The sequence below is a fragment of the Eulemur rufifrons genome, chromosome 21, assembly GCF_041146395.1.
Source record: "Eulemur rufifrons isolate Redbay chromosome 21, OSU_ERuf_1, whole genome shotgun sequence".
Classification (NCBI taxonomy): domain Eukaryota; kingdom Metazoa; phylum Chordata; class Mammalia; order Primates; family Lemuridae; genus Eulemur; species Eulemur rufifrons.
In genome coordinates, this window is record NC_091003.1 from 7,592,414 (window position 1) to 7,609,015 (window position 16,602).

Sequence of the window (16,602 nt, forward strand, 5' to 3'; positions counted from 1 at the left end):
GGCATAGAGATTTTGTTTCCTTTCCCATAGTACAGTCTTACATTATAAGAGTTCGTAGCCCTTCCTCATGATATATCCTTCCGTTATATAAAAAGGAGGTTAATGGATGCCGGAATGAAGCTGATGGTATAGAAAGTCGTCGCAGAGAAGGGAAACTATCGGAAGGACAACTGAGACATTAGAAAAACTAGGAAGAGACTGAGATAGAAGGCTGTAACTCCAGGAGGTAGGCAGGGGACACTGTTCATGTAGCCAGCATAGATCTGGGGTTAGTTCCTGTGTTTGAGGGTCTGCGTGTCAGGAAGAACTGCTGCTGCTGGACACAGGCCTGCATCATCAACTGATTCACTAGGGCCATGTCAGCAACAGCCTCAGAGAGACTCTGCCTCCTTCCTGTCTGCTGTACAGAAACCCCCTGTGGTTTTGTATGAGGCTAGGAGAGTGCCTCAGGCTTGGCTCTGAACATGAAAGCCCAAGGTCTTTCATGTGTCAGGTTGGGGAACATGTTGCTCTTGGGGATGATTTTTTTCCCAAGCATATACTGTGACATGGAATTGGTATATTACTCTTCCTATGAAATAGTCATCCCAAAGAGTCTGACAGGCAGGGGAAGTGAAGACCCTGTAGAAAAGGCATCCTATGTGCTATTTATGCAAGGCCAGAAGCACCTGGTTCACCTGAAGGTGAAGAAAGACTATTTTGTGAATAACTTTCCAGTCTACAGTTACCACAATGGCATCCTGGGGCAAGAATTGCCTTTCATTTCACATGACTGTCACTATGAAGGCCACATAGAAGGAGTGCCAGGTTCTTTTGTTTCTGTCAACAGCTGTTCAGGCCTCAGGGGCATCCTGATTAAGGAGGGAAAATCTTATGGCATTGAGCCCGTGGACTCTTCAAAGCAGTTTGAACATGTGTTGTACACCATGGCACATCAAGCGCACGTTTCCTGTAGTGTCACTTCCAAAGACAGCCAAGCGGTGTCCACCAGCTGGCAACGAGGGAGTAGGAAGCCTCATCATCTACAGGCACTGTCCTACTTGTGGTCACACACCAAGTACGTGGAGATGTTTGTCGTGGTCAACAACCAGCGGTTCCAGATGTGGGGCAGTAACATCAATGAGACAGTCCAGAGAGTAGTGGACATTGTTGCTCTGGCCAACAGCTTCACTAGGGGAATAAACACAGAGGTGGTGCTAGCTGGAATGGAGATTTGGACTGAGCGGGATCTAATAGAGGTCCCAGTGGACTTGCAGGTTACACTCAGGAATTTCAATAGCTGGAGACGAGAGAAGCTCTTCCCTCGTGTGAAGCATGATGTTGCCCACATGATCGTTGGACACCACCCTGGAGAGAGTATGGGCCAGGCATTTCTCAATGGTGCCTGCTCAAGTGGTTTTGCGGCAGCTGTTGAATCCTTCCACCATGAAGATGTCCTCCTGTTTGCAGCGCTCATGGTCCATGAGCTCGGGCACAACCTGGGTATTCAGCATGACCACTCGGCCTGCATGTGTAAGGATAAGCACTTTTGCCTCATGCATGAAAATATCACTAAACAAAGTGGCTTCAGCAACTGCAGTTCTGACTACTTCTACCACTTCCTTCGTGAACACAAAGGGGCCTGCCTATTTAACAAGCCCTGGCCCAAAGGCCGCAAGCGTAGGAATCCCCGCTGTGGGGATGGTGTGGTACAGGCACCGGAGCAGTGTGACTGTGGTTCTGCTTGTGATCAAAACGAATGCTGTAACTCAAAATGTCAATTGAAGGAAGAGGCAGAGTGTAGTGAAGGGCTCTGCTGTATTTCCTGTAAACTTATGCAGAAGGGATTCCCTTGCCGTGATGTTAAGAGCCAATGTGACCTCCCAGAATATTGTGATGGTACCTCTGGCTCATGCCCTGAAGACAGGAGTATGCAAGATGGCTCAACTTGTAATATCAAGTACCTTTGTCTTCAAGGTGTGTGCATGGACCCTACTACTCAGTGCGAGGAAGTATTTGGGCCTGGTGCACAATCTGCACCACAGAACTGTTACAATTTAATAAATGGAAAAGGGGACCGGTTTGGAAACTGCGGCCGTTCTCGTGAAAATAATCAGTATGTTCGTTGTACAGGTGAAGATTTATTGTGTGGGAAACTTGTATGTTCAGGTATTCAATCGTTACCAACAACCAAATCCCACCGTACAATGATCCAGGTCCCTCTTGAAGATGAGTGGTGCTGGAGCTTAGATGCCTTTACCGATGTTGACATCCCTGATGAAGGTGATGTGTTAACTGGCACTTACTGTGCTCCACACAAAGTCTGCGTGAATTCCTCTTGCACGGATTATACCTCGGTCGCGCTTGAGTGTAATCCAGAGACAACGTGTAAGGGGAAAGGAATTTGTAATGATTTAGGGCACTGTCACTGTATCCCTGGGTATGCCCCACCTGACTGCGCAACTGTAGGAAATGGGGGCAGTGTGGACAGTGGCCCTCCTGGTAAGGCAGCTGAACCACCGCCCCCAAAGCCCCCACAAGGGGGACCTCAAAATTCTACCAGTACTAAAGACGATGAATTTGTTCTAAATGTAATTATATTATTCGCCATTGTACTTTTAATACTCCTACTATTAGGTATGCTTATTGGCTGCATGAGCCTTTCTAAAGAACTACCAAAAGCCGCAGAGGCTCCTCCTCCGGCCCCACCACCCGCCCCACCACCCGCCCCACCACCAGCCCCAGAAGAGGCTGCTGTGGAAGAAGAGGCAGGAGAAGAAGGAGAAGAAGGAGAAGGAGAAGAAGAGGAAGAGGAAGAGGAAGAGGAAGAAGGAGAAGAAGAGGAGGCCTAAGAGAAGCCAACTACGTCAAACTCCTCAAGCGCTGATTGGGAATGAGAGGTTCAGTGAAGCAAAGGTGAAGTGGAAATAGATGACTCCATTGGCTCTGCCTGGGACTCTAAAAGCCTATAAAAATATACTAATGTAGAAGGAGGAATTCTTCCACTTTTATTATTCGCTTTAGCAATTAAGTTTGTATTTATTTAATATACTCAATGTGTTAGTATCTTTTGCTTTTTCACATTTCATTCAACTCTTAAAATGCATCGCTGGACGTTAATGTCCTTAATTCTTGGGGCCTATTTTTTCAGTCACCAGAAACTGGTTTTCAGTACATGCTATCTTTCATTAAGTTGTCTGACATGCAGAACTACACATACTTGAATTTATTACTACCACTGGGATTTTCATTTTAAGAAACAACTACTTATGATGTGAGGACAGCTGTTTATGTGGTTGATTACTCTAACTTGCCCTATAAATGTGCATTCATGAAAGGAAGGGTTTTTAAATCCAAGAATAAATAAAACCCTATTCATATTAGACATCTCTTCAGGTTCTGTGTGGTGTAATTATTGAGGTCACTTAGTTCTGGGGCTCTATGGGCAGGGAGCTATATCTGGTAAGCGAGAAGACCCTGATTGCCCCTGAGTGAAGAGACCAGCATTGAATTCACCCACTTTGTAAATCTGGCAGATGTTTAACATGATGTATGTATATTCCATAATTACTTCTTAGTATTTCTAGGTGCTTCCTAGGACCATACTCTTTTTTTACCTGAAACATTTTTTTTTTCTTCCAGGGCAGCTTTCATAGACCTTGTTCCTTTTTAATAATTTTCCTGGGATTAATTTCACACCCCCAGATAACTCAGGGCCAATGAATATCACCTAGAGTTAGGAAACTGTTTATACTGATTTTGTAACGGTATAGGGGCACCTACCATAGTGCTGAGTACATGGATCAAATTAAAATATTTTCTATTGTTAAAAAAAACTTATTTACATTAATAACTTCTTGACTGACATTCAGAAGGAACCTCTCTGCTACAAGTAACAGAGCTCTGGAGGTGGCAGTTAATGCTCCGGGAAGAGAGCACAAAGCAAACATAACAACAACATTATTCATTCTGTGCCAAGGCACCACGTTAAACACTTCACATTCACTGTCTTAATTTCAATCCTCCCAACTTCCCAATGAAAGCTCCATCTTGTACATGAGGAAACAGAGACCAAAGAGTTTGCTCTAGAGCTAGCTAGTAAGTGGTGGAACTGTATCTTTCCCTAGGTATGGCTGAATCTATGCTCTCCACTGCCTCAAGAGTCTTCTCTTTCAGTAAAAAAAAACAAAGTGACAGGGAAGACATTTGATATGACCTTCATTGCCTAGAACACAGCTTCTTCCTCAGTGACTCTAATGAAACAAAGCCTTACAAATGGATACTGATCTCTATGGTGAACCAACTGCATTGTGTAGTCATTATAGATTAAAGTGTCTTTTCCTCTAGCACATCCTGACAGCCTGGAGTGGCAAGTTGGCATCATTATTCAGTTCTGTGGGCCTATCTCATTGTAGATGCTCAATAAACATTGTCCAAGTGCATGATTTAACCAAATCCAACCTTAAAAATGGGGCAAGATTTGTGCCTTGGGCAGAATGCCTCTTGCCAGTTGATAGCCATTGCACAACCAAAACCTTGCTCAGATGCAATATTGTTAATTTTGAAAATCTCATGAAGTTAGTTGTAAAATGTTACTAAAACCCCAAACTCTAGCCATAGAAGGTTGAAGCCCATTAGGACAGACTATGGCAGGGAGGGATAAGTTTTAACATGAGCGGGACTGAGCAGGTACTTGTAAATTGGGATCTTAAATCTCCAGGTTCAAGAGTCAGAGTTCTCTGTAAAGCTAGCATGACAACAGTCTGTTCTGCACTGTGTCTGACTGCCTGTAGGAGGTATGTTTGGGGGATTATGGGGAATGCTTACATGTCCCAGTAATCTGTGTTGGTAGTACCCTGTGACCAAACAGGTGCTGCCCCAAGAGACACTAGTGGTGAATTCTTGTCATCCTTTACCTGCCTTCTTTGGGCCACTCTTACCCTCTCTCAGGCCAGCAGAGATCCAGGCCCTTCCCTACTTCGCCAAAGCACAGCCAAGTCCAGGCTCTAGATTTTTATCAAGACATGTGGGAACAAAGGAAAATTATAATGTAGAAAAGACAACACATTGGGATGGTGCAGATATTAATGATCCTGGAGTCCAGGGGTCATGCTCTTCCCCAGGGGACATGGATCGACTATGTCTCGGCTTGGCCCCAACCTGACATCTTTTCTTGTCCCTTCAGGAATGCCTGTTGGAATGTCCCCCCAATCTGGAGTCATGCTCCATTTGACTCAGTGAGAGGGAAAAATAATTAAAAAAAAAAAATTTACTGAAAACCCAGATCACACCATCATAACCCCGGATGTACGTAATTCTATGTACAATGAAAACAAAGTGTTACATTGATTTGAAAAAAGTTTAGCTTCTTGTTTACCTAAACTTCATTACTGAATAGAAGCTTTTCATTTTGTTGTATGTCAAAAGTCTCACTGGGGCCGGGCGCGGTGGCTCACGCCTGTAATCCTAGCACTCTGGGAGGCCGAGGTGGGCGGATCGTTTGAGCTCAGGAGTTTGAGACCAGCCTGAGCAAGAGCGAGACCCCATCTCTACTAAAAATAGAAAGAAATTATATGGACAGCTAAAAAATATATATAGAAAAAATTAGCCGGGCATGGTGGTGCATGCCTGTAGTCCCAGCCACTCGGGAGGCTGAGACAGGAGGATCGCTTGAGCTCAGGAGTTTGAGGTTGCTGTGAGCTAGGCTGACGCCACGGCACTCACTCTAGCCTGGGCAACAGAGTGAGACTCTGTCTCAAAGAAAAAAAAAAAAAAAAAAGTCTCACTGAAGTGTTTTCTGAAAAGAAAAAAAAGCTGTCTTCCTTCACTAATGAAAATGCAAAATGTAAACAACTGTAAAATAAGTTTCACCCTGCTTCTAAACATAAAGCCTTCAATATTTTTGATGTATTTTATCACATGCCCATTGTATATGTAATATGGCTCCAGGTAACTACTGGGCAATAGAGAAAAAATCTTCTATAACCCTCCCCAATAAATATGCACACTCAACCACCTCATATCCTGTTATGAAAAATCTTTCTATTTCTAGAGGCTGCTGGGAAGCCTCTAAAAATACTTTGATCTTGACCCTAGCTATGAGATAGATCCTGGGTCTTTGAAACCTGTGACATAATGTACTAAAATTGTAGACATTTGAAAGCCTCAGCAGTTTTTGGTTTAGTTAGAGGTGGAAGTAAAATTTGCCTTCATTTGTGGAAGAACCTTTTAGTGAGATTTTATTTATGCAAAGGTAAATCTCAAGTCCTATTGACTGCAGTCAGTGAGAACAGGATTTACACAGCTTAACTCAATTTGTAGCTGAGTTGTCTTCAATGTAGACAAAGTTACATTCAGACAGAGTTTGCGGTGATGTTGACTATTGAAAAGGAAGAATTTTGGTGAGAGAAAAGTTAGAAGTTGGGGCCCTAGGCTTTGCTTAAGGCGGTCCACGTAGAGGACTGAGGTACAAGAATGCTGGAAGGTAACCCTCCCAGCAGACCATGGCCTATGGAGTCTTGAAGTACTGACATCAAGCATCATTATTTCCTATTTTCTAAATTATAATCCTTGCTATTTTCAGAGAGCCCAAATACAAATACTTTTACAAAATGGGATCGTATCCTACATGCTTCCTTTTTTTGGATGCTCCTCCCTTTAATAAAATGTTGTGTTCGTTTCTTTCACTTTCTTTTCTTTCATTTCTACCCCCTTCACTGGCTGTAGCTCTCACCTCCTTTGTTCTTAGAAATCACTGTGAGCCTGGGGCACAGCTTTCCATATCCTTTTCCATGCTCATATAGTTATATATAGGTATTTGGGGGCAATATTTTAAAAATGAGCTCACATTATTTACATTTGTTTGAATCTTGCTTTTCTCTGCATAGTGACAAGCTTACGAAGTCATTCTATATAATTCTAAATCATTCTTTTTCATGAATGTATAGGATTCCATGGCATATTGGTAAGTATATGTTATTTCTACCATTTTTCTGTACATGGACATGAATTTTGTTTCCAGAATTTTGTTTTGTTTTTAGCCATTAGAAATAATACTGCCAGCAAAAGACTTGTAGATATATAAAGCAGAATAGAGTATATCCAGGATTTTCTTCTGTGTCCTACCTCCATCTGTGCTGTCTTCCTATTATTACTTTCCCATTTCCACCATTCCTGTTGGCAGAATTCTGAAGACTCTCAAGATAATGACTGATAAAGCATGCTTAGGAAATCCAGACCAGGTAAGAAGTATCTCCCAATATTCTACTTTAGGCAATCCTTTTGCCTGAGTTAATTCAAGTTTTGGCCACCTGTGCCCTGTTTGGTTCAGGGAGACAGTAATTTCACAGCTACAGTTGTCACTGTTAGCAATGGATGAGGCTGAGGAAATTTATGGAAACCTGCTCCTCTCTTCTAAGGCCTTGCAAAGGTACCCCCACTCTTTCATACAGCTTTACTCTATGAAAGATAATTATTAAAATATTTTCCCAGACACCAGATTAGGGGTTAGGGATAGTTTTGTTGAACCTATTAGGCCTCCTGACACTTCAATTCACTCAACAAGAAGATATCTAAACTGTGAATCCAGAGATGGCACTTCCCATACCACTGGCCAACCCTAGGGTTAATAAGAGAGGTTGGCCAATGCATTTGGGCTTTGAAGTCATAATAATTTAGATTTGAATCTGTAGTCATATTTCTTAGTTGTGTGACTTTCAATACCTCATTTTTACTCCATGAGCACCTGTTTATCAGTCATAAAATTGGATAAATCATAAATACCTTGTACGGCTACCGTGAGGATTACTCTTGGTCTAGCTAAATTTCTCTCAATTTTGTTGATCATTTCAAAGGATCAAATTTTCTTTTGTTAATTTTCTGTTTTGCCTTACTATTTTGTATTTCATTTATTTCTGCTTTTTTTTTTTTTTTAGACAGGGTCTCACTGTTTCCTGGCCTAGAGTACAGTGGCACTATCACAGATCACTGTAGTCTCAAACTCTTGGGCTCAATCTGCGATCCACCTACTTCAACTTCCAGAGGAGTTGGGACTACAGGCACACACACCACCATGCCCAGCTAATTAAAAAAAAATTTTTTTTTTCTAGAGACGGGGGGAGGGGGGTCTCACTATGTTGCTCAGGCTGGTCTTCAACTCCTGGCTGTAGCTCTTACCACCTCAGCCTCTCAAAGGGTTAGGATTACAGGCATGAGCTACTGCGTCCAGCCTTTAATCTTTATTATATCCTTCCTTCTGCTGTTTTTTTAGTTTATTCTTCTACTAATTTCCTAAGGTGGAAGATTAGATTATTAAGATTTTTCTTCTTTTTTAATATAGGCATTAATAGCTATGAATCTTTCTTTCTTTTTTTTTTTTTTTTTTGAGACAGAGTCTTGCTCTTTTGCCCGGGCTAGAGTGAGTGCCGTGGCGTCAGCCTAGCTCACAGCAACCTCAAACTCCTCGGCTGAAGTGATCCTACTGCCTCAGCCTCCCGAGTAGTGCCACCATGCCCGGCTAATTTTTTCTATATATATTTTTAGTTGGCCAGATAATTTCTTTCTATTTTTAGTAGAGACGGGGTCTCGCTCTTGCTCAGGCTGGTCTCAAAGTCCTGACCTTGAGCGATCCACCCGCCTTGGCCTCCCAGAATGCTAGGATTATAGGCGTGAGCCACTGCGCCCGTCCTTGAATTTATTTCTTAACACTGCTTTAGCTTTAGTCTATAACTCTGTTATGTCATATTCTTACTTTCATTTATCTCAAAGTATTTTCTAACGTCCCTTGTGATTTCTTTGACTCATTAGTTATTTAGGATTATATTGTTTAACTTTCCACATATTTTTGAATTTCCCAAATTTTGTTTTGTTATTGATTTCCTTTTTTTTAATTAAAAATATTTTAGGGCCAGGCACAGTGGCTCACACCTGTAATCCTAGCACTCTGGGAGGCCGAGCTCAAGGTCAGGAGTTCGAGACCAGCCTGAGCAAGAGTGAGACCCCCATCTCTACTAAAAATAGAAAGAAATTATATGGACAGCTAAAAATATATATAGAAAAAATTAGCCGGGCATGGTGGTACATGCCTGCAGTCCCAGTTACTCGGGAGGCTGAGGCTGAAGGATTGCTTGAGCCCAGGAGTTTGAGGTTGCTGTGAGCTAGGCTGACACCACGGCACTCTATCCAGGGCGACAGAGTGAGACTCTGTCCCAAAAAAAAAAATTTTTAGGGTGGTGCAGTGGCTCAAACCTGTAAGCCCAGAACTTTGGGAGGCCGAGGCGGAAGGATCACTTGAGTCCAGGAATTCAAGACCAGCCTGGGCAACATGATGAGATCCTGTCTCTACAAAAAATAGAAAAATTAGCCAGGTGTGGTGGTGTGTGCCTATAGTCCTAGCTACTCGGAGGCTGAGGCAAGAGGATCACTTGAGCCCTGGAGTTTGAGGCTTCAGTGAGATGATTGTGCCACTGCACTCCAGCCTGGGTGATAGAGGAGGATCCTCGCTCAAAAAAATTTTTTTCTTAGAGATGGGGTCTAACTATGTTTCCCAGCCTGGCCTAAAACAATCTTCCTGCCTCAGCCTCTCAAGTAGCTGGGACTGTAGGTGTGTACTGTGTCTGGCTTGTTGTTCATTTTTCTTTAAGCATTTAGTAGAATTTACCAGTGAAGCCCACTGGGCCAGGGTATTCTGCTGTTGTTGGGTAGAATGTTCAATAGGTATCTGTTATGTCTATTTGGTTAACAGTGTTGTTCAAGTCCTCTATGTGATGAGGCACAGTAATCAGTATAGCTCTGTGAGCCACAGTGAGGCCATCTTGTATGCAGGCTAGTGCAGCCATCTTGTGTACGGACTCACTGTTGTGTAAAGTTAAAAAAAATTTATACAGTGATTAATTTGTAAGTGATTGTTTAAAATCATTAGGTGTATAGTTACATTGTACTACACTTGGCAGTTCCTTGGGAAAATGTTCCTTGGATGTTCCATAAGGAAATGTTCCTTGATTTAATGGATGCTATCTGCTTCTGTAAGTTTGCTTGCTTATGAATTACTGTAATCAACATTTTTTTTAGCCATATGTGTATTGTTAGTATTGTTAGTGGTGAAGGTATATAACCCCTGCTCACTTTAAGCTTGGGGCCATTCTCTGTCTCTGGACTTTCCCAGAACAGGGGGTGGTCGCTGGCCAGCTAATAAAGACTCCTAATTTGGCTCAATTCGGTCTTTAGGTGGTCATTTCTCGCATCTTAGGCTATAACACTCTATATCCTGTTGATTTTCTGCCTAGCTATTCTATCCCTTACTGAAAGTGGAATATTTAAGTCCACAAATATTATTGTTGATTGTCTCTCTCCTCACTTCTCTCAGTTTTTACTTCATATATGGTGGGGCTCTGATGTTAGGTGTGTATTTTACAACTGTTACATCTTCCTGATATACTTACTGCCCTTTTTTACCACTATAAAAGGTTTCTCTTGGCTGTGCACAGTGGGTCATGCCTGTAATCCGAGCATTCTGGGAGCCCAAGGTGGCAGGATTGCTTGAGGTCAGGAGTTCAAGACCAGCCTGAGCAAGAGTGAGACTCCATCTCTACAAAAAATAGAAAACTTAGCCAGGCGAGTTGGTGCACGCCTATAATCCCAGCTACTCAGGAGGCTGAGGCAGGGCTCCTTGAGCCCAGGTGTTTAAGGATGCAGTAAGCTATGACTGCACCACTGCACTCCAGCCTGGGTGACACAGTGAGACCCTGTCTAAATAAATAAACAAACAAATTGAGTAACATCACAGAAAATGATGGAGGACAGAACTCCAAAAATATATCCTTCCACCAAAGCAACAATTAAGTTGGGGAAAAAACTGTCAAAATCAACTTTTTTGGCACTCTTGGAACCTAATCAAAATTTTACAAAAATTAGGGGAATGCTTATGAAGAAAGACACTAGTAAATTTTGGTTTTTGATTTTTTCTTAGAATTCATGACATATGAAGATGCTGGTAAATTATGGTAAGAGAGTGTTGTGACATTTTAACTTACTTGCCTTATCACCCCCCTCACTGTGGGGATAGCAGCTGCATTGGGGATAGCAGTCTGCATTCCTGGTGCAGGTTGCTGGTGCCAGAGGGGTCAATATGGACCTTATTCTCAAATAATCATGGTTGTGTGTTTTGACCTGTGTGATGTCACCCTGCAGGATCAACACAGGGAGGCTCGCTTTTATTTCACCCGCCTTGGAATTTTCTCAGAGCAGGAGTGGCCTCCAAAGCAGCATTTGTCAAAAGCACTTAAAGGTAAATATACCACCATAGCATCTTAGGGCAAGGGACAAATGGGTCAAAGAGCAGAGAGAACCAAAAGCCTGGCAAAGAGGCTGTGGAAGGAGATACATGGGAGAATAAGAACTTTAAAAACACCTGGATTCATCATTCATAATAGCCAAGATATGGAATCCACCTAAGTGTCCATCAATAGATTAATGGGGCCAGGCACAGTGGCTCACTCCTATAATCCCAGCACTTTGGGAGGCTGAGGTGGGAGAATTGCTGGAGGCCAGGAGTTTGAGACCAGCCTAGGGAACACAGTAAGACCCTATCTCTTAAAAAAAATAATAGGCTGGGCGCGGTGGCTCACACCTGTAATCCTAGCACTCTGGGAGGCCGAGGCGGGTGGATCGCTCAAGGTCAGGAGTTCGAGACCAGCCTGAGCAAGAGCGAGACCCTGTCTCTACTAAAAAAAATAGAAAGAAATTATATGGACAACTAAAATATATATAGAAAAAATTAGCCGGGCATGGTGGCGCATGCCTGTAGTCCCAGCTACCCGGGAGGCTGAGGCGGTAGGATCGCTTAAGCCCAGGAGTTTGAGGTTGCTGTGAGCTAGGCTGACGCCACGGCACTCACTCTAGCCCGGGCAACAAAGCGAGACTCTGTCTCAAAAAAAAAAAAAAAAATAATAATAATAATAATAAAAATAATTGGCTGAGCATGTACCTATAGTCACAGCTACCCTGGATGCTGAGGCAGCAGGATCACTTGAATTTAGGAGTTCAAGGCCACAGTGATCATGCCACTATAGTCCACCCTGGGTGACACAGCAAGACCCTGTCTCAAAATAAAAAAAGAGTTTAAAAATGGTTAAGATTGTAAATTTTCTGTTATGTGTTTTTAACCATAATTAAAAATTTCTGGCTGGGCGGGGTGGCTCACGCCTGTAATCCCATCATTCTGGGAGGCCAAGGTGGGAGGATCGCTCGAGGTCAGGAGTTCCAGACCAGCCTGAGCAAGAGCGAGATCCCGTCTCTACTAAAAAATAGAAAGAAATTATCCGGACAACTAAAAATATATAGAAAAAATTTGCCAGGCATGGCGGCGCATGCCTGTAGTAGTCCCAGCTACTCGGGAGGCTGAGGCAGAAGGACTGCTTAAGCCCAGGAGTTTGAGGTTGCTGTGAGCTAGGCTGATGCCATGGCACTCTAGCCAGGGCAAAAGAGCAAGATTTTGTGTCAAAAAAAAAAAAAAGGAATAAAAGAATTTCTAAATGGTTAAAACAGTAAATTTTATATTATGTATATTTTATCACAATTTAAAAAAATCAAACAAACAAAATAAGCTAGCATTTTTAAGCTCTTTCTAGACCATCCCTCCTAGTGATTACAAATAAGAACTCTAGGAAAAATATAAAAAATAACTACTGGAGGACTCTGAAAAATAAACAAAAGCAGGTAGATAGGGGAAAGAAGTCAAACTTGGAAAAGGGAACTAAACAGAAGCAAGCTTCCCAAACTTTTTTTCTTCTCTCTTTTAGCTTGGCCTTAAGTGTGCACCCAGTCACGGTGCTGCTTAATGAAACTCTAATAGAAAACTCTAATAGAAATCTATCTTCAGGCCACAGAGATGAGAAAAGGACCCTCTTGGTCAGGAAAGTATGGAAGGAATCCCAAAAGTGAGGGAGCCAGAAAAGGAGATGCCATAATTCTGTGTATTAATCCACACAAGTCACAGTCCCAAACCAGCATACCCAAGGCTTATAGAACTAAACTGAGATTTGAACCAGTGCCCACTGATATTGAGACAAAATTTCTATTTGAAGCCTAATCAGGCTGATTGCGTGGTAAATTAAAACATTAGCAATCTCCACAATTACAAAAGGGCCCAGAGTCTTTGTAACATAGTATTCCTGACATCTAAGGTGCAATCCTAAATTACCTGATATAGAAAGAACAGGAAAATGTGACACATTGTCATGGGAAGAGACAATCAACAGACACCAGCCTAGAAATGAGCCAAATATTGGACATGCCCAAAAAGTATTTTTAAAGGCAGCTATTATAATACATATGCTCACTGAAGTAAAGGAAAACACACTTGAAATGATTTTGGCCAGGTGGAGGAGGATGGAAACAGGAACATTTGCTATCTTGATTGTGGAGATGATTTCACAGGGAAATACATATGTAAAAACTGATCAAATTGTATATCTTACATATATGTAGTTTATTATAAATATAGCTCAATAAAGTTGTAAAAAACCCCCAAAGTAACATTAACCACATCTGTACCAATCACAAGGTATATGTTATTAATAGCCATTTTACAGATTAGGAAACTGAAGTTCAGAAAGATTTGGTACTGGCTCAACATCACAAGGTTAATCAGGTCCAGCACTGTAATGTAGACTTTTTTTATGTCAAAGACTACAATATTATTTCCTTATCTGAGAAAACAACATAGCCTTAACTTTATTTACTTCATGAGGTTATCAGCAGGATTGAGCTAAGTATGTTTCTAAGACATTTTAAACTCATAAAAGATAGGTAACCTATGAGTGCATAGATTTTATACCACCAATTACATATTATTACTTTCCCACTAAATTGAAAGAAATTTCCCTTCTAGTAACAAATTCCAGTGGGAATAACCAGCAGTGAGCATAACCTCTATTTTTTCACACTGCACGTCTCAGAAATACAGAAGCAGCATTATATTACATATGGATGGTACTGTACGGGTAAATCCATTAGTAAAATTCATGAAAGATATATAACCCATATATAATTACCAGCAGTATTTTCAAAACTTAATGTTTATTTTATTCCTATAACACAAAACCATGCAGTCATTTCAAAAGATGTTATAGAACAGTACACCTACAAATATGGTCACAATATGTTGAATACTAAAAGTAGATTACAAAACGTATTAATGTATTATTTGTTTTAAATATATATACTTATCACAAAGAGACTGAAAGGATATGTAATATAATATATATAAAACAACATTATCTATCTTTCTGCTTCTCTGAATTTTTTTTTTTTTTTAGTGATACGGTCTTGCTCTGTTGCCCATACTAGAGTGTAGTGGCATTATCATAGCTTACTGCAACTCAATTTCAAACTCCTGGGCTCAAGTGATCCTCCCCACTCAGCTTCCCAAGTAGCCAGGACTACAGGCAATGCACCACCATGCCCAGCTAATTTTTAAACTTCTTGTAGAGACAGGAAGGGTCTCATTATGTTCCCCAGGCTGGTCTCGAACTCCTGGCCTCAAGCAATCCTCTCACCTCAGCTTCCCAAAGCGCTGGGATTATAGGTGTGAGCCACTATGCCTGGCCCCAAATTTTCTATAATAAATAGTGGGTTTTTTTGATATGGAAAAATGATAAAAGCTATTGTTTCAAAGTGTAACAACAACCAAATGGGGCTCTACTTCCCAGGAAGAATCATCTTCACTTCCTATTTAGACCTGAGTGAGCCTTTCTTACAAGGTGTAGATACAGTCTAGTACCACTCACCTTTCCAACTGCTTGTAGGTTATAGCAGATGATGTCCTTATTAGGTGCTGAAGTTCCACAGAGAAATGTCTCAGTGGGCCACCAAATTCCCAGGAACAGGTCAGAGAAGCTCAGACAAAAGAGTGGCCTTACCTGTCAAAGCAACCAAATGCTCATTTCATAAGTGATGTAGCTCAGAGAACATAAAAATGAGTTATTTTTCCATTTTATGGTCCCAGTAGAAAACTGGGCAGCATTTTCCTTGGGCCTATGCCACTGATTGACTGTGGGGAATGTAAAGGAAGACTTCAGATAGTAAAAGAAAATCTATAATCATAGCTATCCCAACTGTCCTAGAATCAGAATATTCATGGATGGATTAGCACTGGATCTTCTTACTCACAAAAACATTCTTTTCTTAGCTTTAAGGTCAAAAAAATGGATGGGCAGACGAAAAATTTTGTGGTAGAGACATACCACAAATGCACAATTGAGGTGCTTTAGTTGCACACCCAATATATTCTAAAAATAAGAAATAAGATGATCTGCTGAGTGTTTATAGATGTGGTTGAGGACTTAATGAAGATGAAAATAAGTTTTCACAATAATAAAATGTCAAGGTAAAGAGTCAGTCATACTAAAAAATATCAGTATGAACTGTATATGTTGCCTTGCAATTTCTGACCACACTGGTGAAGTTTGTCCTCTTACTTTCTATTATCCTTTTCCTTTTGGCCTCCTCATTTCCACTTACCTAAAAATAGTTTTGTTCTTGCTATGTAGAAAATTACAAAACGTTTACCGAGAGACACTAAAGAAGATTTAAAGTGAAGCAATACATCATTCTCATGGATTGTAAGATGTAATACCATAAAAATGTCAGTTCTCCCTAAATTGATCTACAGATTAAATACAATCTCAATTAAATCTAAACTAAGTTTCCTGTGGAACTTGACAAGCTGACTCTAAATCTGATGTAGAAATATAAAATATCAAGAAACCAAGACACTGTTGAAGAAAAAGAAAGAGGAGAACTTGCCTACCCCATCACAGACTTAATATAAAGCTGGAGTGAAGATACCCTAGTACTAGTACAATGATGGACAAATAGATGAACAGAAAGAAACAGAGAGCCCAAAACAAATCCAACCATATATGCAGACCTCTGATGTATGACAAAAGTGGCTTTTTCAATCAGAAGGAAAAGGGTAGTCTTTTCCAAATATGATGCTAAAAGAATTGGTTATCTATATGGGAAACGAATGAAATTGGACCCCTACTTTATATCTCACACTACACTCAAAAAATCAGTTCCAGGGCTGGGCACAGTAGCTCATTCCTATAATCCTAGCACTCTGGGAGGCTGACGCAGGAGGATTGCTTGAGCTTAGGAGTTCCAAGACTAGCCTGAGCAAGAGTGAGACCCCTGTCTCTATTAAAAAAAAAAAGAAAAGAAAAAGAAAAAGAAAAAGAAAAAAATCAGTTCCAGGTGGTTTAAAAACCTAAATGTGAAAGGTAAAAACAATAAAAGTTCTTTTTAGATTATATAGGAAAATGTCTTCAATCTCTGGTTAGAGAAAATTTTCCTAAAAAAAACAAAAAGCTCTAAAAGAAATAATGAAAAAAATTCAACATATTAAAGTTTTTAAAAAGTCTGTGTCAAATGACAGCACAAACAAATTGAAACATCCCAGCTACTCGGGAGGCTGAGGCAGGAGGATCATTTGAGGCTGGGAATTTGAGGTTGCAGTGAGCTAGGATGACACCACTGCACTCTATCTTGGGCAACAGAGAGAGACTCTGTCACATAGTAAAAATTACCAAATTTACTGTTGAAACAACAACAAAAACACTTTGC

At 41.0% G+C, this 16,602-nt stretch overlaps 1 protein-coding gene across 1 annotated transcript; it reads left to right on the forward strand.

The window, feature by feature from the left end:
- The first annotated feature begins 464 nt into the window (after nt 1–464).
- Nucleotides 465–2,831, forward strand: LOC138401871 (disintegrin and metalloproteinase domain-containing protein 1b-like). The gene has a single exon (XM_069497504.1). It carries the CDS (start codon nt 465–467, stop codon nt 2,829–2,831), a length of 2,367 nt encoding a protein of 788 aa, XP_069353605.1.
- Nucleotides 2,832–16,602: the final 13,771 nt, after the last annotated feature.